Source organism: Carassius carassius, chromosome 43, assembly GCF_963082965.1.
Source record: "Carassius carassius chromosome 43, fCarCar2.1, whole genome shotgun sequence".
NCBI classification, from domain to species: domain Eukaryota; kingdom Metazoa; phylum Chordata; class Actinopteri; order Cypriniformes; family Cyprinidae; genus Carassius; species Carassius carassius.
The window spans coordinates 13,690,982-13,717,234 of record NC_081797.1 but is presented as its reverse complement, the minus strand read 5'-3'; the positions used below and the strand labels follow the sequence as shown (position 1 = coordinate 13,717,234).

The 26,253-nt window shown below is 36.0% G+C and overlaps 4 protein-coding genes across 5 annotated transcripts in view; all 4 read right to left on the bottom strand.

Moving 5' to 3' along the window:
* The window catches only part of LOC132125446 (AT-rich interactive domain-containing protein 3B-like), a 34,753-nt gene extending 32,039 nt beyond the window's left edge, over positions 1–2,714 (bottom strand). The window contains exons 1-2 of the mRNA XM_059536881.1: positions 2,419–2,714; positions 285–959 (exon numbers count right to left, since the gene is read on the bottom strand). Coding sequence (XP_059392864.1) covers positions 285–959; positions 2,419–2,454 — 711 coding nt within the window. The 5' untranslated portion in view covers positions 2,455–2,714. The remainder of the gene's footprint in view (positions 1–284; positions 960–2,418) is intronic.
* An 872-nt stretch (positions 2,715–3,586) lies between these two features.
* Positions 3,587–6,251, bottom strand: LOC132125445 (cytochrome c oxidase subunit 5A, mitochondrial). The gene is made up of 5 exons (XM_059536880.1): positions 6,091–6,251; positions 4,908–5,024; positions 4,156–4,277; positions 3,875–4,003; positions 3,587–3,736 (listed from the first exon to the last, which is right to left on the bottom strand). The coding sequence occupies exons 1-4, from the start codon at positions 6,161–6,163 to the stop codon at positions 3,890–3,892; spliced, it is 426 nt and encodes a 141-aa protein (XP_059392863.1). The 5' UTR covers positions 6,164–6,251; the 3' UTR covers positions 3,587–3,736; positions 3,875–3,889.
* Positions 6,252–7,431: 1,180 nt separating this feature from the next.
* On the bottom strand, positions 7,432–9,649 carry rpp25a (ribonuclease P and MRP subunit p25, a). The gene is made up of 2 exons (XM_059536243.1): positions 9,491–9,649; positions 7,432–8,759 (listed from the first exon to the last, which is right to left on the bottom strand). Exon 2 carries the CDS (start codon positions 8,390–8,392, stop codon positions 7,694–7,696), a length of 699 nt encoding a protein of 232 aa, XP_059392226.1. The 5' UTR covers positions 8,393–8,759; positions 9,491–9,649; the 3' UTR covers positions 7,432–7,693.
* Positions 9,650–14,507: 4,858 nt separating this feature from the next.
* parp6b (poly (ADP-ribose) polymerase family, member 6b) lies at positions 14,508–25,914 on the bottom strand. 2 transcript variants are annotated; one of them, XM_059536286.1, is made up of 23 exons: positions 25,629–25,914; positions 25,074–25,244; positions 24,752–24,829; positions 23,597–23,691; positions 23,343–23,403; positions 23,138–23,228; positions 22,998–23,064; positions 22,755–22,904; positions 22,539–22,677; positions 22,091–22,222; positions 21,796–21,891; positions 21,611–21,703; positions 21,375–21,500; positions 21,208–21,273; positions 17,671–17,738; positions 17,530–17,578; positions 17,330–17,442; positions 17,177–17,249; positions 16,992–17,061; positions 15,986–16,065; positions 15,714–15,777; positions 15,501–15,585; positions 14,508–15,399 (listed from the first exon to the last, which is right to left on the bottom strand). In XM_059536286.1, exons 2-23 carry the CDS (start codon positions 25,116–25,118, stop codon positions 15,303–15,305), a joined length of 1,938 nt encoding a protein of 645 aa, XP_059392269.1. In that variant the 5' UTR covers positions 25,119–25,244; positions 25,629–25,914; the 3' UTR covers positions 14,508–15,302. The 2 variants fall into 2 exon arrangements, with proteins under 2 accessions (XP_059392269.1, XP_059392271.1); XM_059536288.1 differs by having other exon boundaries at positions 25,770–25,914.
* Between the last annotated feature and the right edge of the window lie 339 nt (positions 25,915–26,253).

Here is a 26,253-nt window from a genome sequence, read left to right as displayed (position 1 = left end):
TTTCATTAAAGCAAAGTCCAAAAAAATTGTTCTGAAATGACATTTTCGATTGCGTTTCAGTAAGCCAGGATGAGTCTGTTTTCACATTTTATAAAAAAGACTGTATACAATCCATTGCATGATGAGGCACTCCTTAAATCATGCAGAGATTAATGAAAATATGCTGCACTGCCACTTTTGTAGGTCATTAGTGATAAAGTGAGAGTAAACACAATGCCTGCGAATGCCTGACATACTGAAACCCCTTGAGATTAATGACATGTCATAGAAATATAGACACAAACCTGTTTGAGTGAGTCATCCAGACTCCAATCATTCAGTCCGTTTGGTGTGTTGAAGGATTGTTGGTCGGTAGGAGAGTCGTCAGGCTCGTCTTTCACCTTAGTGGTCGGAGACACGGGATGTTTTTTAGCAGCAGCTGACGATGCGGCATAGACGGGGAAGGCATACGGAGGAACTCCGACAGATGCTTGCTGAAGCGCAAGGCTTTGCTTTCTGAGGAACTCCAAGCCTTCACTTTCCTCTTCTTCGCTACCGTCATCTCCATCCATCATTTCATCATCGTCTTCTTCGTCCCCCTCGGACCCTCTTCCTCTGTCCATCTCATCAGCGGCATCTTCCTCGTGTACTTGGTCAGGGCTGGTTTTCATGGGTCCCCTGGCAGCTTGAGGCCCTTGTCCGCCTTTCAATGCTCTGTCTCTGGAGTTTTTGCTGTAGAAATCAGGGGTTAATTGGGCACCCTGAGCTCTGGAGGCCATGATGGCTTGCTGTGCAGCCAGCTGCTGGGCATACAGAATATGGGCTTCCCTGAAGTGTCTCTCCTTGCGCTCCATCTCCAGTTTAGCTTGTTGTTGTCTCTGGAGCTGCTCCATAACCGCCTCCAGTTTGACTCCAGCTGCACCTCCGAAAGCTGCCTGGGAAAATGCACCAGCCAAACTGCTGTCCTGAGACAAGCTGGGCTGGATTGTGATGGAAAACAAGTAAAATAATTCTGTAAACACATTTTATAAAAAGCTAACTCCATTTTTTCCACTTATAATAATTATTTAAGATGAAGAAAGTACAGCACACTCAACCAAAACAGGAGTGTAATATAATTTATAATTAACATTCAAAGGGCTAGTTTGCCATCATTTACTCATCCTCAAAGTTGTTCCAAACCTGAATTGATTTCTTCAGCTGAACATAAAAGATATTTTACAGAATGTGGGTAACCAAACAGTTTTCCTCACACTACAATAGTCAATGGGGACCAGCAACTGTTTACTCACATTATTCAGAACATCCTGGTTTGTTGACATTTAGCAGAATAAATAAAATCATACAGGTTTGGAACAATTTCAGGGTGGGAATATTAGGACAGAATTTTCATTATGTGGTAAAAACATACATTTTAATAAATAAATGATTATTTTTTAATAACCAAATGTAACGTTTTTAACCGCTCACGCAACACAACTAAATTGTAAACAAAACAATCCCACCGTTTTTTGGGGGTAACTTGAATTATTTTAATTTGAACTAACAGGCATTTAAAATTAAACGACGTGGCTGAGGAATTAAAATGAACTTAATTCGAATCAGATACAAATAGAACACAAATACGCGTAAACAAATAAGCACAACGACATGACGGAAGAATGCAAATTTGTTTGATTTAAATGAAAAACAAATACGTGTAAGCAAATCATCACAACGGACACGGCCGATAAGATTTCGAATTAATGTCACAAGAATTTGAATTCGTATTAACAGTATTTATGTCCCAAAAGATTAACGTCGCATTCCGCGGCTCGCTAATTGCCCCAGTAGGCCAACCTACCTTTGACCCCCCCACAACAGTCTGGCTAGGAGAACGACCGGATTTCCGGTCAAAACGGCGTGTCGCTTTTCATTTAGTTAAATAATTAATATTTAGCCAAATCTAGTCGATTTATGCCGTTACTTTATAACTAGACAAATCACAATTTAATAAGTGTGCGCAATAACAGAAGACGTTCAGTTCACAGTCAAATCATGGCTGCCCAAAAGTATGGCGCTCTTCCAAAAACAATTAAGCTATTAAAAGAGAGAACGAACGCACGACGCAAAAAAGTATCGCGTTCTGACGGAAACACTTCTCGAATCCGGCGGCACGCGAATTGGAACTTTAACAACAAATAAAAAAAGCCTGAGTGGTACCATCGAAAAAGAATCTTGAAATCATGACGTGTACAATGTGGATTTTCGCTACATATAATAGGCTAGCTTGATCGTTCACACGCAGGTAATTAGAAAAAAGACTGACTCAATTGAGTTTATATCAAATATTCGTAAATGTACACGGAATATTTTATACACTCGAGGTGTGCGGATTAAATATTACAGTAGCTTATCAATATATTCAACAGGGCTCTGTGCCAGCAGGACGGAACTCACCACTTGCGCTTTGCTGCTACTGGAATTGTCCACCATCACTCTTTTCCTAGATAAACCACCGTGCGTGTTTTACTCAGCGCACCGAGTCCGTGTGCATCCACCCGAACGTGTAATATCCCCTCCGATAGAACGGTAATAAACCTCTCAGTGTTTGCAGAGGAAAAACCACTCGACACTGGGGCCAGCCAAACGGGGAAGCGCCTGACCTCACCTCCCGAACTGCGCGCTGAGGGACTCCCACAGTCCCCTCGACTTTTCCTCCGCCAGCCGGAGCCAAACCCCCCGCACATTAACGCACATTTAAATCCCGCCCCACTGGCTCGTGCAACAAGTTACTACGTTTCCCCTCTGCAAGCAACTAAGTAAAATATTTATAGCACAAAATCCGATAGGAGTTAACATACACTTACGTGGCTGGTTCATGGATATAATATTAGACTGGCATTTTTTATTTTAGTCTGGAAATTCTGACCCCAACTTAGCCACATGTACATGTTTATAAAAGAAACTGAAATTAACAATTATTAATCGTACGATGAGGAAAACACGTTTTAATCCAAAATGTATTTATTTATTTACGAAGCATACGCAACGGGTTTAAATGTTTTGCTTGTGATTTGACTTTTTCATATGATCTAATTTGAACGCATTCCTGCTGCGCTCTCCACTGGTTCAAAAGTGCTGTAGCGTTTACTATATAATTATAGCTGGTGCCGAGCAGAAAAACAAAACGGTTCGCGGTCCACCTTATTTTTAATTTAACAGCAGGTGCGGCCATTTTTACATTGAATGTGCAAGACTTCAGGTGTTGGCCGCTTTCCAGTTATTTTAGCTGTGCAAAAACAGTCCGTTATTTTGCTCCATTTCATGATGTTAATTTATTATTGTAGTCTAAATCAGAAACACACTGGTTTGTAGGGTAAATGGTTGCGCCATTTACTTGACTTTTATAATTCTACTTACCTATAGCTGTTAATCGAACAGAAGTCTCGCAAATTCACAGGTAAAATAGTTCGCTTTTTTATTGAATTCCAAATAAAACAATTCAATACATGTAACAGAAATAGTTTTCCATTTGGAAAGATTAGATTTGATTTAAACCCTTATTTAAAAAAAATGATTACAAGTTTGAAGCAAAGTCTGAGGCATCAGATAAAACAAGACTGAGTAAAGATAAATCTCCCTTTATTAGGTCCATCAATATTTTACAAGCAAAAGAACATAATAAAGGGCAGTTAAATATAACACAAACACCACGACACGAGGCAAAGACTTCAAGTACAGTGGTCTACTCAGTCCAGAGAAGAGCAGCAGTCTCCTGGAAGACTCTGTGGTTAAACAGAAAAAATGCAATGGACGTTAAATTAAGTAAGGAAACATACATCTTGGACTTGCTAACAGGTTGAATTTGGTTCTTTTTTTATAAAAAAATAAATAAATGCATGTTGATCCTCACCACAATCTCAGATGTCTATGCTTTGTCGATGCCAAGCTCTTCAGGTGTAGGGATGCCAAGCTCACTGAGGGCAGGCCGCAGCTCTTGAAGAACGTAGGGGTAGATTTCTTTATGTGGGCCAGATTTGTCCTGTGTAAATTAATATAATAAATAGAGTATAATTTAAATTTTAAATTATTATTTTCCAGAAAAAAAAACATGTTTATTAATGCAGCTTCAAGACATGAATTAAATAATGTCACTGTGGAATATTCTGCTATAGCCCTGAGAGTTTTACGGACCTTGACTGCCTCGAGGATGCGGATGGCACTGGCCAGATCGTTTAGCCTGCGACATGCTCTCAGGGCTGCCTCCAGGATCTTTGGCTCAGGTACTAAGTCATAACCGATCAAAGTGTTCATTCCTGAAATGAAACAAAGGGGACATGCATTTACTCCATGGTCAGCTTGACTTTTCTTCCTTGATGCAAATGAAAACCTACTTCCTTGTTCCAAAGATTTTTATAGATTAATGATAAACAGACTGTCATATATTTTTGAAGAAGTGATACTAACGGATCAAACTAAACCAGCTTTACAGGTTAGCAAACACTAAAAACAAACAGAAACACTGTTGTTACTGATGGAAACGGTCTGTCTATTCATGCATTACAGAGAATACATAAGAGACATAAATATTAATACATTTAAATGTAAAACAGTATGAGTGTTAAGTCAAAAAAGTTTATATATTTTATATATATATTCTTTATTCTATTCTATAATTCTTCTATTCTTAATTCTCTATAATAATAATATTATTATTTTTATTATATACATTTTCAGAAAAAAAGGGGACCAAACAACAAACAAAACATTTCAGGAAATATAAATTACTACAGGACTAAATGTACTGTTCACATTAAAGAGGATTTTAATTAAAACGTATTGCCACTAAAATAAATTTATGAGGGTAAATTCTCACTTCAGAAGCTCAGGATTCGAATGCACAGCTGCTGATTCAATAACAAGGTCAAAGCGCTACCATCACCCACCTTTCCTCAGCTCCCAAGCATCGATGTCTGGCTTGTTGAAGTAAGTGACCCAGCGGGCATCAAACTCTTCATCTGTCTCCTGTTTGCCATGGGAATAAGAACGAGCAGCTACTGAAGCTGTGGAAGAGTAAGACCAGAGACCATCAGAAGAGACTATAAGCAAAAAATTTTCACTATCAGCCTTAGAGAATGACACCCAGACAAACACTTTGACTTTATCACAGCCAAAGTACTTCCGGGAAGTACTGTAGGAATAAAACGTCCATAAATCTCATTATAAGACTCTAATAATTTCATCTGTGTTTCAGTGTTGGTCAAAAACACTTAATAGTGCAGTGAAGTTTTGTATACAGGCCTCGTACCAGTTGGACCTGGTCCAGTGCTCTTGTTTGACCTATGTTTGACTAGTACATGGTCAGTTGGGGGGAGTATTATTTAAGATAAAGCTTAACTATCTGATAACAAGAAGTTCAACTGCTATTCCAAAAGTGAGACGGATAACAAAAAACATGCAAACCAGATGTTTGTATGTTCATAAAGTGAAGTGTATACTGATGACACCTCATTTGCATATGCGGTGTGGGTTTTCTCAGAGGTCAGTGCACGGTCATAGAAGTCATTCTGGCTGATAGTATTAACGCAATATGAATGTATGCGCGTTCTTCATAGATGCAACCCCGCGGCGCACGTAGTCATGCACTTTATGATGAAACTGCTGCAGAAGAGTATTTGTAAACCCCCACAGACTGATTGAAACGCTGTCAAAACCCGCGTATTTATGTAACGTTACTGGACTGAAATTAGCGTTAGCGGTTTCAGTGAAACGTCGACCTGACCGAAAGATGTGTAAATCTGAGATGTGTTTAGATTGAGTGGCGCGTTTCCTCCTCGCGCTGGGCCCAAGCCTCACTTTAGCGGGTCATTACAAGGACACCGTGAGAAAACATGCACAATACTTAAGAAATGAATGGGGAAACGAGGTTTGCGATATGGAAATGCTCTTATACAGACGATAACGTAGCGTGTGATATCCTTTGAGGGGTATAGTATTTCCTGCAAGGCACCGGCGCGGCTTTGGTTAGCTTGTGTGCTAGGCTAAATTCAAGGTGCTTCCGTTAAATCCATCCCTTATTGTAGTTTTTCAATCAGCGGTTTGTTGATTAATGGCAAATTGTTTATTTACCTTTATATTGCGGCCGTGACCTTGTTAAACTCCGAGCACCGGAGACTGAGAATCGAAGGGCGGCTCTGAACATAATGCGGTTCACCGGACTCACGCGCAGTTCGGACTGAAGAACGATGGGCTCGCGCTGCCGACGCTAGTTAAACTAGCCGACCTGCTACTATGGCTAACACGCGACTGGCATGTGACTGCGCATGCGCAGGGGCTTGCCAATAACGCGTATGGACGGACTCTGGCTGCTCGTGGTGATGTGCAAAGAGGGCGTCTGATAAAGATGATTATAAAACAGCATGAAGGACAAAATATATATTTCTGTGTTGTATAAAAATTTATACACAGGTATTCTCTATAAGCGGCATGCAGTATGAGCACAGTTATGTATATGAATTATTAAATGTTTGATTCAATTATTGATTAATATATTTAAATTGATATTTAACACTCTATTACACAAAAACTTCTAAATAAAACATCAAAAATCTATTCCATATCTATTCCAAGAATCACACAAGCAGTTCGCCATCATTTATATGACATGATTTAGGGCATTATTAGTAGACAATATTAGTACAATGTTGTGCCATTATTATCATATAAATATTAACACTGAAATGTTAGTGCTAGACATAGATAAAAAAAAGTTAATCTTTCGTTTTTTATTGAAAAGTTAACGAGAAAACTGGCATAGTTTTGAGTTTCTAACCCTAAATGTGAATTTCATTTAAAGATAATAGTAACAAGCATGTGTTTGCTCTTACCAGCAGGGAGCAGTATTACATTTCATAAAGGGAAATAGGGTTATTATAGCAACATATTGTTATTATTAACAAAAACTAAAACAAAAAATCATTAAAAAACGTTATACACACACACACACATACAAATATTTTTATCATTCATTTAAAGTAAAAAAAAGAAATAAAAAATAACGCCTTTATTTCATTATATCATTTAACTGCCAATGAAAACATTTCTAATTTCATTTAATGTACTAAAGTAACAAATATATATATATATATATATATATATATATATATATATATATATATATATATATATATATATATATATATATCAAAACAAATTCAAGTCTATTTGACTGTAACTATAAAAATGTATTATATTTTAGGTTATATATTATCTATCATATTTGACAAAAAACATGGAAAACTAATAAAAATGGAAAAAAAAACTTTCTTTAAATGCTTTAAAAATAAAATTAAGATTGGACAAAATAAAAATATTAATAGAAACTATAAAATTATCCTAATTACACTAAAATAACACGGATAAAACCAAAAGCATAACAGAAAATATGAAAAACATTGAGCAGGTAAAAATAAATAAATAATTAAATTAAATAAAGAATGAAGTGAATGAGTGTGAGAAATAGCCAAACCTAAATAATTAGGATTTATATTTTATTGTCATTTAATTACACACTATTATGAAGTAATACTAAATAATCACTTGCTCATGCATTTTATCACTCAGATCATACTTTCACATTTGTTGCATCCCGATATGGCCTAATTAGTTAAGCAAGTTATAAATACACACACACACACACACAAAACATTTATATGAATTCCTCCCTTTTATATTAACGTTTTTTCACTGGTTCCAGAGCTGGACTTTCTTCCTGTCCCAGAGCAGCTCTCTTAAGACTGGGAAGATCATGAGAACAAGGACTCACTGGTCTCTTTTCTGTCTTTCCAGCCCCCTTTGGTCTGTCTGGCAATTTGCTTTCCTCTGAGAGGGTGTTTATTTCGACTGGAGGCTGGTATCCCAGCTCCTGTGGGTCCAGCGGATCTTTGGACAGAAGAATACAGATGGAAGGAAGAGTTCTGTGTACGGTCATCTGAAGCGGGCCGCTCTCCTGGTTCTCCCACACCTCAGTCACTGTCCTGTACTGGAGCTTTGACAGCTGGTGTAAACCCTGCACCTTGCGTTTCATTATCTCTGCACAGGTGATGGTTTTGGTCACGGCCCGTCCCATCCCGCTGAACACGACCTGCGATGCTGGAGCTGTGTGTCCGTCACCTTGAATTCGAGACATGGCAAAACCTAAAAGGTTCCTGATCTTGCTCCCTTCCTTCACACGCATTTCCAGCACCTCAGATGACAGTCCTGGGATTGGACATGGGATTGGTTCTCCAGTGGAACGGATCTTCCTTAATCCACCTCGCTTTGGTTTGCTAGAAGATCCAGGATGGTTTGTGGCACTGATTTGAGAGGGTTGGACAAATGTGGTGTAGTTAGATTGTGTGCCATCATGAAGCTCTTGGCTCGGCATAAACATATTTATAGGTTGCTTTATATGTTATTCAGGCTGCAGAACTTCGTGCCACTTGATTATATTTCCCAGAACTGTGGATTTTTTACCTTCAAGAAGTTGTGACACATTATGTTGCTTTCCAGCATAAAAAAACATGCACAGACGTGAGGGAAACCGAATAATCTTAGCTGCTAAAATTTGTGTGATTCCCAAAGCTCTGAACTGAATGACAAGCTGTCATTTACTTTATACTCTCTGGCCGTTGACATGAAGGAAAGAAAAAAAATCTGTTCTGTAAATCGAGCAAATTCATCAAAGCTGAAAGTGCTGAGAATCAGCAATTTCTCAGTCACTACTTTTGAAGCATATTTCCGTCTTCGTGAGAAGGGAGCTGTAACCAAACAAGGCAAAAAGACGATGAGTTTAGAGATTGCTTTAAAGCCAACAAGCTTGGTTTGGTCAAAATGAAACATTATTTGAACTTTTAACTCAAGTCAGCATTTAGTTTATGGATGCAACCAAGCGGACAGCCAAACGTATTCAAAATAAATTAAATTAAATTAAATTAAATTAAATTAAATTAAATTAAATTAAATTAAATTAAATTAAATTAAATTAAATTAAATTAAATTAAATTAAATTAAATTAAATTAAATTAAACATAAAATTTGAATAAAAATAAAATAAATAAAAATTTACATGTATAAAGTAAGTTATAAATAATATGTAAATGTATATTACACACAAAAAAATAAACTAACATTAAAACATTATATACACATTAAAATAAAAATAAAAATCATATAATAATAATAATAAAACCCAAGTGTATTTAAATATGCCCACGAATAAAATACAAATAATAAAATATGAAATAATAAAAAGCCCAATGTGTTTACAAATCCAATTAAAATAAAATAAAATAAAACATTACACACGCACAACTCATATTTAATTACACACCAATAAAATGAATATAATGAATGCATAATGTATTAAATACACTATTACATATTAAATAAATAAATAAAATAAAATAAAATAAAATGCAAGACAACTTTATGGAACATGCACAAATTAATGCCAAACAGTTTTTGAAAAATCATTTAATGTTGCATTTACCCTTTTGCTCTTAAGAATTCTGGTAGAGTTCCGCCGTAAGGTGAAGTTCTGCACTGCGTTGTAACCTTGATGTCTGGCCATAATCTGAGACCTTTCGCATATTTACTCTTAAGTGGTGCTTGCCACTCTCCAGAATGCACTGAAGACCCAATCTGAGGCTTGTGAGGGACACAGAGAGGGAGGGGCCGAGAGCCTAAGCATCTCTTAAAGGAACAGTCGTGTCTTGCAAATGCTCTGTATAGAATTTCATCGAAAATTCTCAGTGTTAATGAAGTGCTGTCAATCAGCGCGTGTCTGTGGCTGATTAACATGCGTGACTGATTAAAGCTGAGAGTTTAAAAACACATCCTCCCATGCATGAAGGCACAATGCAGCCAGTAAACAATTATCTCATATAGCACAGTTGACTTATGCCAGGCATCTGCTTTTAAATATGGCTTAGGGCCAATTTATTAAATTATGAAATTGTGTTTTTGCATATAAAACTTGCATGCTGAATTGATACTGCATACATAAATGTAGGTCAAGAAACTGTCATTTACAGAGCAGGAATTCATTGTTGTCCGAAGGTGGCTGTTTCGTCAGGTCTATTTCTGCATCTTCTCCCACTGTGGCTGCCAAGCGCTCTTGAAGTGTTAGAGCCCCGAGGCTGTGATTTCAATCAGAGAAGAAGGCCATGCGGTTCTGCTTGACAAAATATACAGTCTGTATCCTGAAGGGGAGCATCCAACATTCTAGAGACTGGGGTGACAGAAGGCAAGGCAAGCTCTCTGTTCAATGAGACGAAGAGCACAATTATTGTCTGTAAAATGTATTTATATGCAGTTGGAATAACGGAGGGCCATGGGATTCTTTAAAGTTCATCATAAGTTGCTTTTCCTGCAGCCATGGTCAGTATGAACATATAGACAAAGCACAAAAACAAAGCAGCATCAGTGAAACAACACTAAAAATAACGGCATGAATATTTATTACATAATATCATATACAACATCAAACACTCACATGATACATATAAGTGACGACAAAAATATAGAAATAAAGCTTTAATATATTTATATTTATATTAGATTAGATCAAATTAGATTTGGTAAAATTTGGTATTAATAATATTTTATAATCATATTAAATAGTAAATATTAATAATTTGAAATGACATAAATTACAAATAAATACTTTAATAAAAAAGAATAAAACATTTTTGTGTGTGTAAGAAACTATTTAAGGAACACAGCATATTAAAATTACTTTTCAGAAACTTTTATGCTGAAGATTTAATGTAACTGAATATTTATTAAATTATTTAAAAACATATTTAAATTATATATATATATATATATATATATAAATCATTCTAATATGATGATTCATTATCAAAGTTGGAAACAGTTCTGCTGCTTAATATTTTTTTTGGAACATGTGATACGTTTTTAAGATACTTTGATGAATAAAAAGTAAAAAAAGAAAAAAAAGGAAAAAAAAAGATGCTATGTTTTTAAAATATAAATATTTTGTTATAACAATATACATATGTTTTTTTTTTAATAAAATCAATACTTTTATTCAGCGAGGATGTGTTAAATTGATAAAAAGTGATAGTAAAGAAAATATATTATTAGAATATATATTATTAGAATTTTTTTATATTTTGAATAAATGCAGTTCTTTTTAACCTTTTATTCATCAAATATATTAGACAGCAGCCAGCAGTGTTTCCAACACTCATAATAAATCAGAATATTAGAAGGATTTCTAAATGATCATGTGATAGACTGGATGTTACATGTGACACTGAAGGCTGGAGTAATGATGCTGAAAATTCAGCTTTGCATCACAGGAATAAACTATTTTTTTAAAAGTATATTCAAATAGAAAACTATTATTTTAAGTTGTAATAATATTTCACAATATTACTGTTTTTTCTGTATTTTTGATCAAATAAATGCAGGCTTGATGAGCAGAAGAAACTTCTTTCAAAAACATTAAAAATAGTAATCCAAACTTTCCAAACTTTTGGTCTGTACTGTATATATATATATATATATATATATATATATATACACACACATATATATACACACACACACACACACACACGTATATATATACAATTTTGTTATTATTAAACAAGAACTCAATGGTTCTTGTAGGTATGTTTTTCTCCATAATTAATAATATAAAAATAATATATAAAATATTAATTTAACTTATGAAAAGTATATATGTTTAATATTTAATAATTTTATATTAAACACTAGAATATACATAACTGATAACAAAAATAAGAAATATACCTTAAATTAAAAAAAGTTCAATACAACTAATCACAAGGTGATTCATAATTCCAAAATTGTTTTACTGTATATATATATATATATATATATATATATATATATATATATATATTCCTATAAAATATTTTATAATGTTTACTTGTAAGAAACTATTTGATCAAATTTAACAATATTAAAATTACTAATCTAAATACTACAAAGTATAAATTACTGGAAACCTTTATTACTAATAATTTAATATATATGAAATAATTAAAATATTGTTAATATGCTACATTGAAGTACATCAATAAAATAAAATATATGCCTTTTACATTTGCTTTTACAAGCACAATTTACTTGTAGAAATTTGATGTATGATATTAATATTAATGCTAAATGCTAATTTATAATTAATAGTGGAAATATTAAAAATAAGTAATATAAATATATATTAAATATAATAATAATAATAATAATAATAATAATAATAAAGTTTACGATATTTTTAAGGATTTTAGTTTTTTCCTGTAGCAGTGTCTACATTGTTTTACAGTGTGCACGTGATCTTAAGTGTGTTTATCTGAAGAGTGGACACATTTCAGTGATGTTAGGAATGCTTTCAGATCTGCTGGTAAGACTGGGCCTTTCAAGTGCACTTTCAAACCAGACGCTCTTATTTTAGCAAGCTCCCAGAACAGATAAAAGCCAAGATGTTGCCAATTACTGTTTCAATTACTTTATCAATCTCCATAGACGACACACTCACAGCCGTTATCTGCCCGACAACAGAAACCCAGCCGCAGGGCCTCTCTGGCGCATTTCTTTGGAAGTCTTACTAATTTAATTAAAGGGAAATTAGGTCTCAAAGAGGAGCTCTGCAGATTACAACACCCACAGGGAAATGAAGGCAGAATGAAGTTTGTTTAATGGTGTGAGGAGGACTTCACTGAGAACTTTGGTTGAGAAGGCAATCTCGCTCACAAAGGGATGAGAGGCTTCGCTTTTTACTTCTCGTCCGCCGCTGTGGAAGGATAAATTGGGCAGCAGTCAAGAGCATTTCAAAACAAACTGTAACAGCAAGTTCCTCTGCAGCGAGAAATATGCAAGCTTGAAAACTGCCCGGGTAATTTTCTCGCTGGTGAAAAATTGGAAAAGGGCTCCTTCATGCCTCACTTGCATTGTGGAGCGGTTTTCCCTCACGGCTCGGTCCGACTGCTCTTTGAACACTTTCTGCTGAGGTTGTCAGAACGACTCGAGCCGGGCCGGACTGAGCTGTGCTCAGCCGTGATCTGCACTTGTAAAACATTTGTGAGGGTCAAAGCATTCAGACGTTTCTAGAGAAAGATAATAAGCACACTCAGCCAAGGGGAGAGAGAGTCAAGGGAGGAGAAAGTGGATCATTTATGTCTAGATTAATGAAAGATGTGCTGAGCATAAATCCAATTTGCACATTTCCCGTCGACTAGAAGAAAACTGGTGCACTTTAGAGAAAATGATGAGGAAAAATCACACGCACTTATCATACAAAACTGCTTTCGGAAGTCAAAACAACATTTAACCTAGGAGGCAATATAGTTAAAGTGGATGATCGACATATTAAAGCAGGTGACAAAAACAAAACATCACATATAATTAATATATATATATATAATAAATAAATATACATAACAGAATATTTATAATTTTGTTATTCTTAAACAAGAACAATCAACAAGTATATGTTTTTGCGACAAATAAATAGATTTAAAAAAAAATAAAATAAGTGTTAGATTTAATTCTGATCTATATTCATTTTCTATAGGGCCTTGTTATTGTGTGATGATCCTTATAATAAACATTGTTGAAATGGCTTCATAATTGTACATCGTATTTTTTTGCCTAATGCATTTTAATATGGGAGAGACAATGAATTATGTAGCAGAACTGTAGATTCTAAATATATAAAGGAAATGTATTAATTATATTAATTAAACATATTGAAGTGTGTGTGTATACACACACACACACACACACACACATATATATATACAGTATATATATATCTTTTGAAATGTGTGTCGCATCAATATTTTTATTAATATAATTGTATTTATTGTGTTATATACTTATATATTGCATGTATTATTAATGAATATATATATATATATATATATACGCACTACACATATAAGTACTATATATATAAGCCTACACACTATATATATTTCCATAATTTTCCCCATAAATGTATTTATATTTCCATAATTGCCAATAAATGAAGTAAGTAAACTAGGAAAGAGGAGGGTAAGGGCCGGGGTCTTGGAGCAGATGCGGGCCTCATGTGGAGGTAGCGCACTGTTATGAATTATTATGTGTTTCTGCTTCAGAGGAGAACAAGAAGTCAAAATGTCCTCTGGGACTTCGGTGCCACACACTATTAATTTTTTTTTTTTTAGGGGTCGTGACAGATAACAGTATGACAACAGGCCTGTATTTGTGCATTTTTACATCATTATAGGACTTTGCACTGACATATATTGTTTATATAAAGTAAATTATATTTCTAAGATATACACCAGCTGTTTAGAGAAACATTTTGGCAAGTTTAGATTTTGATTAAGACACTATTCAGTCCCTACACAAGCTGTTTCCATTGTTAGGGCCGTTATGAAGCACTGGTCATTTTAGTTTTACAGTCATTGTGGGAGCATTAGGTCCCATTTCATCCATCTTCTGTCATCATTTACAAAGGAACTCATTAGTAACATGCTCTAAATTTATTGAAAAACTGCCTGACATACAAATATAGGCCTTATGAAACCATTACCCTCCTTCAGCTTCGTTTTACATCTTCAGATTGACAAAATCATACATTTCTCATCTGTTATGTGTCGTTACGTGTCATTTATTGGCAGTCTTCTCTCTGAAGCTCTCTGAAAAGTAAATGAGAACACGATGCCTTCTAGTGCACAGCACCAAACTTATTAACACTTCATGTTCAAAGGTTTAAGATCCATAACAACTGTAACTGGCGTCACAACACTCTCATTAAACTGAATGAACTGATGGATAGGCTGCATTACACTCGTATACATACATCAAACAGCACTTAATAATGCGGAGTTGTCCATAACGGTGGATGTAAACACTTTAAAATGGCAGGTTTATATAATTATAAGCCTTTTATATTTCATTCCCCAGTAATTTTATTCTATTTTTATTCTCTTAGACAATAGAGACACCCAGTGGGCAAAATTAGAATTACACTTTTTTTCAACCGCTGTAAATTCAACGCTAATTAACTGCACTTCTCATGACGTAGAAAAAACGTAAAGCAGCGACCATGGTGTAGAGACTAAGTGAGAAATAAATTATTAGAATGTTTATTAAAAAGTTACAAAACGAGTTTCCCTTCTTTCCACGTAAAGACAAACTTGACTGGAGGCTAGCGTCATCAAAAACACCTAACGTTAGTTTGAGGTAAATCTTTCCCATATTCAGGTCACATGTTCCCTTGGAAAATGTCTCAAAGCAGTCACAGTGGTGAAACGGGTAAGTCAGGTCGGTTGACCCCCAGTCACCCGCAATATCTCTTTCTGTATCCGGACGTCCTGTGTGTTGATGTTAGCATCCCCTACCTGGCCGTCCTCGTACCTGAGGAAAGACAGACAAAACGGACAATTATGGGACACATTGTGAGCCAAAAGAGACAGAATTTGTAACAAGACAATTTAATAAAGTTTGAAAATACTCACACAAAAAAGAAGCGTGTGCAGACGTGATCAGAAATCGGGCAAACCCAAATATTTCCATGTTTCTGTAGATCTTTGGAAGTTATTACTGTTGAGAGAAATATAAAATGTGTTGACTTTAAAGGAACAGTGCGCAACAAAATGACAACATCCATTTTTAGTGAATGATGAAATAGCTAATTTCAGGTTTGAATGTTGAATTGAATAATCCCTTACCCTCACACAGAGCAACACAGTTTAGATTTCGACTCTGAAGAAACCTTGACTGTGTGGGTCGACACTGCAAATGGGAAATAACACATTTAGCAGTGATACATACAATAGAAGACGGTATGTCTTCTTTTACACATTAGCACAATCACAGTGTAAGCTTCATATAGCTCTGCTTGTATTGTTTCCAATCAGGATGTCTCATCTAGTCTGATTAACTACAGATTGCACCTGTAATACATCCATATCAGTCCAGTCTCTACAGATGGAGTTATTACCTGTAAGACAGTGTTGACCCGGTTGTAGTGCTGTACTAATTCCTCTTTAGTAGGCATGTGGTGCTGTCCCTTTCCCATTCCTGCACACAAATACAGTCTACGGTGAAAACTAATATAACAGTGCTATATGGATAGAAATGAACACTGCAGTAAAACAAATGATTTCTGCAAAAAAAAGTTGCTCAATCAAATGCTCAAATTTCCTTATAAAAGTAATCTGGCAGTATTGATGAAACTTGAATATATACATAAAGGACTTCCTTTTTAAAATATAAAGGCAACTGTATATTTTAATAGATAAAGATACATTTATAGTGTGTGATACTGTAAGATAACATGTTGTGTAAATGACCTTAAATAACAATAAATATAAATTATATATAGTATGTATATTAGATTTTTCTCAATCTAACCGGAAAAGTAATAATAATAATAAGAATTATTTTTTATTATGATTCATTTTGTGACCAGTTCTTTTATTCCAAATTTTTTTACAAACAACTTATATTAAGTGAATAATCTTATTCTTAGACCAGGTTTTTTTATATATATATATTATTAACAACTTTTATTACCAGTTTTTAGAGAAAAATAAATATTATTATTTATATTTATTGTGATTATTCTCAGAATCTCAGACAAGTATTAGTATTTTTAAAAACATTAATAATTGATATTTATTGAAATTAATCCAATAATATCTGAACAGTTTTTAGATAAATAGGAGGAATAAAACTAACGGAAATAACGGGCTGAATTATCGCATCAAACATATTTAATTAATATCTTAGTTAACATACTAATTTTTACAACTCTAAAAATATGTTACTTTTTGTTTTTCTTTCTCTTTCAAATTTTACGTGGACTGGTCCCCCAATGGTATTACTGTTATACAACCATGGATTCTGTCCAAAGTGTATCCAAATTGTCTTTGTCTTTCAAAATGTCTAAACCATGCATGTTTTTTTAAACGTTGCATCCTATAGACGAGCCCAAAAACTCTTACCTGAGTATCCAAATGATATGCTGGAGATGGGGCTGAGGTAGATGCCCTTCCCATAGGCCGCCCCATGCAGCTTGTGTCAAAGAGAACAAGAAGCCAGATTGGCCAAGACCAAATACGCTAAGCAGAAAATCTGTGGGTAACACACTACAGTTCTTCATTCTCCACAATTAGACTAACTGTGGTACCTGCAGTTTGGTGTAGGAGGCGTTTACAAGTCCATTTCGTAGAATAGAGTGCCAGTTTTCAATATGAGAACCACTGAAGACAGAGAACCAGTGATTAGTCAGTAATCATAAAACAGGGATTATGAAAGGATCTTATACTAAACTGAAACCCACTGAAAAGCGAACGTGCTGCCGTGGAGTTTTCTAGCGGTGCGAAAGCGGGCCTCTTTAGCAGGAGGACTGCTGAGGAGCAGGAACTGATGGGAGGTGTGCATGAACTTCAGCTGCTGTTAGCAAAAAACGGAGGAGTGAAACAGTAAATAAAGGTTTAGTCACACTGTTATTTGAGAGATAATGTTATCAAACGCCCTTACCCTGCTGGAGGGAAGCTTGACAATGTGAGACCTGTTGCTGGATATAATCCTGAGAAGAAAAATAAGATTAAGGGTCATTATGATAACAGGAACATAATGAAAACCTGAGATTTGTATTAAAGGAAATAGAGTTTCCCTCACCACTGCAACAGAGGATGTGCAAGCGGGTCCAGTTTGTCCATCTGTTTCTTTATCTCAACATAAGGGCCCTGTAAAATATGAGTTTAGGTGTCACGCATTCCCTGGACTAGGTTTATGTGTGTAACATTGATGTAGCTATTGTGAGTCGCAGTCATAGCGCCACCAACCGGCAACAGGAAGCATGTCACTTACAACAGGCTATGAAATCGGCTTCTTATATTTACCACTAATGCTTCAAACTTGGTGACAATACTGTAAAGAACAATAAAATTGTTCTCCAATAAAAAAAAATATTTTCACCTTGGAGTAAAAATATAAAAAATTGCAAACTGCGAACTCCACCACTAACACACAATTTTTTGTGTTGTCGCACGCATCATCGTCAAAATATACCGATATCTCCATTTAGCCCTCGGCAACGGGCCGACACAATCAAGAATCAATCTCTCATACGCTTCTCCCATCACTAGAATTGGTTGTAATGGTGCTAGGGGAATCATTGCTTTAGACTTCCCTGCCAACTGGCATACATGACAAGACTGAGTGACAAAGTTCTGAAACGCTGGATTTCATACTCGACCAGAAAAAATACTTTGAAACCCTCTTTAAAGTTTTAGTAATACCCAGTTGACCTGCGAGCACATTCTCGTGAGCCACTTTTAAAACCTGGTTTCGATAACCAGAGGGTAAAACTATTTGAAATAATGTATTCAAGCTAGCCTCAATATTGGAGATACTAGACTTCCACTGACGCATCAAACCCCTAGCTTAAGGCTTTTCAGCTTTTCAACTGCTGCATAAACACAGTTCCTCAAACTCAGATCTGATTTTTAGCCAGCTGCTAACTGTTCCCTTCCAACTCTTAGAGGACACAGTTCACTGGTTTGATTTAATTAATCAAACTCTGGAATTGAATAACTCGGGAGTAACGAATAACTTGTATTCCTCAAGTTCTGGAGGGGAATTCATAAATGATTTAGATAAGTTAATAACATCTTCAAACGTCCGGCTCTGTGCACGAGTCACTACACAAGCAGGAAAAACTGAGGGGAACAAACTAGCTTCTCGATAACCACTGGGCTAAAAAAATCATTACCAAGCACAAGACCAACTCCCTCCACAGGCAGATCTGAACGCACTCCCAGCTCAACAACTCCTGAAACAAGATCAGAGGTTAGACAAACGGTGTGCAGTGGTAACCTAACACTACCCAGTTCAATGCCACGTTAGGGCTGGGATAAACGATTTTTTTTAAACGATTAATCTAGCGATTATTTTTCCGATGCATCGATTAATCTAACGATTAATTTTTCCGGGCCGATTCGATTTCGATTATCTCCCCATTAATTGACTACTAACAATTTATACATGTTGATTTACATATCTGAATGAAAAAAACATGAATTCCTTAACATTGCAATATGTTTATTGCTCCTAAAATTACAAAATAAAAGACTGACTAAGAGTGCATTACTTTGCACTTGTATAGAGATAGCATTCAATAAAACCTTGAAGCCTTGAAAACACATAGCTTACTGAAACAAGCTTACTGAACACATAGGGTCTAGCTTACTGAAAAAAAGTTCTTCTTTCAGATGAAAATAACAACAACTTGATGTCTAGCATTCAATAAAAAAGTTCACCCAAAATACATGTTTAGAGCAATTGAAAGAATACAGTAACCAATGTAAACTTTAGGGCTTTAAGCTAATACAGAGAGTGCTTTTACAAAATAAAAATAAAAAATTTAACAGTGGGAGCCAGCAGCCTGTCATGGAGAAAAAAAATCTCTGATTGCTCCACGTGAAACTTTGGCGTTCCGCCCTTTTTCTATCGTGTCTAATGATTTTGGTTAATATTCACGAGGGGTGGGGGAAGAGAGAGAGAGAGCGCTCGTGTAGTTTGAAGACTGTGAGTGAAACTGCGCGTGAAACTTTGGTGTTTCGCCCTTTTTCTATCGTGTTTAATGATTTTGATTTTGCACAAGGGAGAGAGAGAGCAAGAAGCGCTTGTGTTGTTTGAAGACTGTGAGTGCGCGCGCAGCCGGGGCTCTCTCTCGTATGCGCTCTGTCACTGTCACTCAGCGATCAAATAAGGCTTTGACACCCGCCAAAAAAAAAGATCAATGCAGAAAACCCCCTGGATTGGTTATATAACGTTGGACAGAATGTTGATCCGGCCATCGCGTATATTCAGCGCACATAAGGTAAACGTTTTGCAAACGTTTTTTAGAGAAATAAAAACCGGTCGACGAATCGATGCGCATATTTTGCGTCGATGTGTTTTTTGCGTCGACGTCATCGATGACCTCGACGCGTTGTCCCAGCCCTATGCCACGTACTAGAAAATGGCAGCAGAAAACAGCAATACACTCTCCAATATAATAGACTGGGCAGCACCGGTGTCCCTGAGAATTGTAATTGGTCTTAACTCAGAATCAGCAGGTACAGACACAAAACAAGACATGAGAAAAGGCTGGTACACAGAAGCAGGACTCATGCTATCACTAACCTGAAAAGGGTTGACAAAAACAACACTTTTAGCTTTCATGGATGAATTTTGCTGCTCCCAAGACCTGCACTCAGAAATCAAATGACCTGGTTCAAGGCAATAAAAACTTACGTGGTTGTCACCTGTACGTTTTGAATCATGCTTGTGGGAACTCTCTGATTTTGGACGACCTGCGCGAACCGAATCAGTAATTGTATCACCAGCAGGGGATCGGTTTCTACTCTGCCGCACAGAAGGAAAAACACTTTTGTGCATTAGCACACAATCATCTGTGATAACAGCAGCATCAGACAGCTTAGTAACCTTTTTCTCATTTAAGTGCACAACAATTTTCTCAGGCAAACAACTTTTGAAACTCTAGATAAAATAAAAACTCTAGATGGCACAGTCCGATAGGTCTAACTCAATCTGACCTAATAATATCTTTATCACATGGCACAGCTGATTGGTTCTCTCCTTTATAGGTAGCCAATGAGCTCACTGCTCAACATTCAAATATATGACTAGTGCTTGCTGTAGCAGTTGCAGGGTGCTTCAGAAACCCTCCACCTGTATTCTGTTCTGAATTTATATCTTGCAATATGGACTTTTTTCCTGAGAAATGCAAATTATTAACTGGCAACTGTGAGTTTACATCTCACAATTTTGACCTTTTTCTTAAAATTCAGAATTAACATCTTGCATCTTTTTTCCTCAGAATTGTTAGTTACAAACTCACTATTGCAAGTTTACATCTTCCAATTGAAACTTTTGTCTTAGAATTCAGAGTTTACATCTCACAATTTTGACTTTTCCCTCAGAATTTCAAGTTATTAAATGGAAACTGCGAGTTTACATCTCACAATTCTGACAGTTTCCTTAGAATTCTGATTTTATATTTCACAATATGGACTTTTTCAATGAGAAATGCAAATTAGTAACTCACAGTTGCAAGTTTACATCTCGCAATTCATACTTCTTAGAGAGAATTCTCAGAATTCTGAGTTAACATCTCAGAATTCTGTTTTCGTTTTTTGAATTACTCACTTGTGTTATTTCTCGGATTGATGTAATGCTGTCTAATGCTCTCTGTAGCCGCTCGTAACTTCTTTTCTATAAGTGAAAAATTAATGAGGAAGGATGCAGAGTTGTAAAGATGAAATGTGAAAATTCTAAAATGGATGTTTATTCATTTGATCTGATAAAGTATCTACCTTCGGATTGAAGGCCAGAGACTTGGGGTCATGAGGGTCAACAACAGAGGGGTAAGGGTCAAAGATGATGCTTTTACGGGCAGATTCAAGTGCAGCACGACACATTGCTACCAGCAGGTCCACTACCTGTACAAACACATAAAATATGATATAAAATACCAATCTTATATAAAGATCATATATAAACAATAGAGGTGGTATATCTTCATTTAACAATATAATTGTGTGTGTGATACCTCAGCTCCTGTAGCTACGTCTTCTGCAGCTCCTGACATGACACCCAGAGTATTGAAGGAGAACACGCACAGTTCTCTCGTACAAACAGCAGGCTGAACAATACACATACACAAAAGAAACTGAGATGATAGTTTTATAGATTTACTGGTGTTTTTTAATGGAGTTTCTACGAAATCTGTTGTACCTTGAGCATGGATCCATTCTGAAAGACATGCTGTTCATCACAGACAACACAATAATCGTTCAGAGTGGGGATCCTCTGCTCTGAGTACTTCATAACCTAGAGGACGAAAGATGGATAAATAGGTTGTAATATCATTAAAAGGATTTATAATTATATGAAAGCTAATGAGATGTAAGTCGACAGAAACAAGATTGAAGCACAATCAAGTATGCAAATAAATGCAAGAAAGAAGACTAATTGCAATTCATTATGTAAATATTCGAAGAGTTTTACATTGAACTCTGTTGAGGTTTACCTGTACGAGGAAGCCGTACTCCAGGGTTGGAATGCTCTTGCAGTGAATGAGAGCTTGTGAGGAGAAGAAGAGCTGAATGAGCTGCCTGGTGGTGATGTGCACGGTGGATCTCGAGCTTGGGACGGCCACAGTCTATTGAAACAGCAATCAAACTAAAATCAGCATATCAGAATGATTTCTGAAGGATCATGTGACACTGAAGACTTGAGTAATGATTCTGGAAATTCAGCTTTGACATCACAGGAAAAAATTACATTTTAAAATATATTCAAATCGAAAACAGTTCTTTTAAATTGCAAAAGATTTTTCACAATATTACAGATTTTAATAAATGCAGCCTTAATACGCATAATGACTTATTTTAGCAAAATTAAAAAGTCTTACCGACCCCAAAGTGTAAACGATACATGTGTACATCATTATAATATATAGGCATGTTCAAACACACTTGTCCAATTGGGCTGGAGGTGTGCAGATCTCCTTTGGTGCAGGACATGGAGCGGCTCATCAAGCGGGTCACTCTTAACTCCTGTCCTGCTGGCCTTGTCTTCACCCCAGGGCCCTGAATCAGAGGAACACTGGAGCACCTGAGGAACAAAAAAAATGACATCTAATTTTAATATATATATGGTACATTTACTCTCTGGAGTGTTTCGAATCTTACTTGGTTATCGGTGAGAAGATGCTAAGTCCAGCTCTGAACTTCTTGATGGTTCCTCCAGCCTTAAACCAGCTGTGTCTCTTCCTCTGTTGGGCATTCAGGAACTCATTGCTTAGCTGTTTCCACTGATTAGATATAAACGTGCTGAGAATCCTAGGAGAAGACATCAATATTTGTTGGTGTAATCATTACCGAGGCATATGCAGTATGTCACGCTGTACAAAACACAATAGAAAGACTATTTACCTTTTGAGCTGAACCCCAAGGCAGAAACAATCTTTACAAGTTGGCTGGAACACCTCCACAGTGGGTTCTGGAAGAGGTTGAGATGCGTCATTTGAGTCACTTCCTGTCTTTTGTAAGTGAGATAGTCATTTATTACTCACCTGGTCCATCTAGATACTGGGACAGTGAGAAGCGAAGGCGTAGAATGATTGGCTCTGTTCTCGTGACCTTCCATGCTGACGCCACCTCCTCCTGCAAACATACGCAGGACATGTGAACTTTATGTAAATATGCATATCAGCCTATGTATTTTCAGTGGCAGGTAGAATCTAGCTAAATATATTACAGTATCTGTGGGTCGCTTACATCCAGGAAGCTGACGTTAATGTGTAGTTCAATATCGACATCATCAATGGTCTCATACTCCCTGAAATATAGACAGTAGACACAAAGTTTGAGAAGTCAGAGAAGCTTTTTGGGACAATAATCAAAATAATAAAATAATCATTACATTAACAAATGATGTAACCCTTATATGCAAGCTCAACTGATTTCCTTTTATTCACACAGTGTGTTAGCATTTCACAGGGCTTGTAGAAGCTTTGTGGCTCTTAATGTACCTGACAGAAACAGCACTTTCAGAATAGATGTCCCTCACTGCACCAACATCAATGTCCAGCTGTGGATGTCGACTCAGGTCAGTGGAATAATGACCCTGCAAACAAACAGGCTTTGCCGTCATAATGAGGAGTCATTTCAGGGTACATTTCATGTCCATTGATGATAATTATACTTTTTCCAACACTTTTTTTAATTCACTTAGTGAAAGCATATTATAATCTTGTACAATTTGCATCCCTTGTTTCAGTTTGCTTGAAATTGTGTTGCTGTCCCGTTTTTTTTTCTTGAGTAAAAGCTTATCCATATTAAATTTATTTTTTAGACTGCATTTAAATGTAATTATTTGCAATATATATTATCATGTCATCAAACACTGTCAAATGTTACTGAACCAGAGTCATTTTATTATCATTAATATATGATACAAAATTGATAAAATAATTTTTTTGTTCTTTTTTTTATAGTTTTAGATTTTTAGATTTAGTTTTAATCCTTTTAGTATTACATCCACCTTCACAACTATTAACTCTATATTTTATTTCAGTTCATATTTATTTTATATCAAGTAATGACATTACTGACATATTTTTAAGCATAAGTTAATGATAATAACTCTTTACCAAATGAAAAATCTCTGAGGTGGACATTTTGAACGCTATTGCAAGTGCCATGTAATTTGTTTCTCTCTCAAAATTTCATTTACAATAACCTGTTGACAAAGGGTATATTAACTGACCATCAAAGCACCACTTTATGGGCTTAACCAAACAAAAATAATGTCCAGAATTTTTTTTGCTGATTTGCTATTCTTTAACAGGTGACAGACACAGATACTCTTCGTTTTGGCAAGAAATCTGAAGCAAGTTCAGGTAATCTGAAAATCTGGAGCCATCTGCTGCTCCTCACACGAGAAAGCCGCCTATAAACCTACACTAATCCCCTGAAAACCCCACAATGCACCTTGGTAACCCCAATGTATTCTACAATCAGCCACTGTAGTATATAGATAGACAAAACAAACAGATAATAGATAAAACACACCTAAACAGATAGATACAAGAATGAATGAACAAAATTAGCTTAGTTTGCTAATTTAGCAAATTAGCTTGAGGTTAAGCATGTATTTCAAGCAGATTGTTTGGTAATATGCTAACCTGGGCTCCGTAGAAGAAATCCTCACCATCGCTGTTGCCATCTGAGTCCTCATCGCTCCAGAATTGCTCACCGATGCTCTGAAAGAGTAATCACAGGTCAATCACAGCTTTCCCTGTGATGCGCTTATTTATTACCCATCCCCCATATATTAGACACTGAATAGCCTTTATAAATCAGTCTGTAATCCACTCAATGGGGTGACTGTGTCAGTAGGGCAGCCTACATCTTAGATCATCAGCTTGGGCTGGCTATATTGTCCATCAAGGCACCTTATTTGGTTTAAGTGTATTAGATAATGGTTAGCATGTGTGATTGCCATACCATGCTGTTCATAGATGCTGCTCTAGTGAGTTTCCTCTGCCACATTCATCCATTCCAGCTAAGTGTGGTTAGGCTAGGCTGATTTGGGACATCAACACAGGTTGAACACAGCCGGCGGAAGGGCTACGCTCATTTTCTGGAGTCCATTAGCAAAGTCATCTTCATGGCAACCTGTGACAACACAATGCAAGAAAGGCAATTCATGAAACGTCCATTTAGAGTTCATTTGTGTCACCACATATTGACTCTGCATGTGGCGTACATTACAAAGCACTTATAATGCACATTAAATTACTGCATGTATGTAATAGATGTGGTGACTTAAATTTGATTTTAAGTACAGCAATTTATTAATATGTATTTATATTTAAATATGTATATTTATATGTTGACCGACGTCATTTGTCCTTTAAAACACCTGTTGGATGCTTTGATAATGTCTTTGAACAATTAGTAAACAAAAATATGAATATATAAAACTTAATATGACCACAAGAATCCATAAAATATTAAACTGCATTAGATCTGCCCTACAGTAGTAAATTCCAGTCTTACCTCTTGAAAACAAGGCAGATGCTTTGAATCAGGTCTGTTTGTCATAACCTTAACAAAACATCCCAAAATTCCCCAAACCAGGAAGCGTATATATGTAAAGTGAGTCAGCTGACACAAAGAATCTTCATTAGAAATGTGTACCCCTATTGTCTAGCCGTCTCTGTTTCTCGTCTGGCTCCTCTCATGGGTTGCTTTTCTCGCTGTCTCCGCTGTCTGCTTTCTCCCTGACAACACACGACAGCTCGGGCATGCTCAGTGCGTGCCGTTCTGGTCATGAGACCGGCAGCTGACAGCCAGTGTGCTAGTAGCATGAGGGAGGAGGGGTGAGCAGAAAGACATGCCTGGTAGATCTTAGAAACAGAAGATCAAACGCAACCCCCTGCGTGTCCATGACCTGATATTTTCATCTCCTAATGCATGCTGTGTTATACACCACCTGACTCTGTATGTCTGTATTTTAATAAAGGGTGAATCTTTTTTATATTGTGTTGAGTCATGCTTTCTATTCTATATTCTATTCTAATTTGTTTTATTTGTCTGTGTAGTGCTATGTTCTGTTTTATAATATTTTTTTCAATTAAGTTATTTTATGGTGTGTTCTATTCTATTCTGTTGTGTTGTGTTA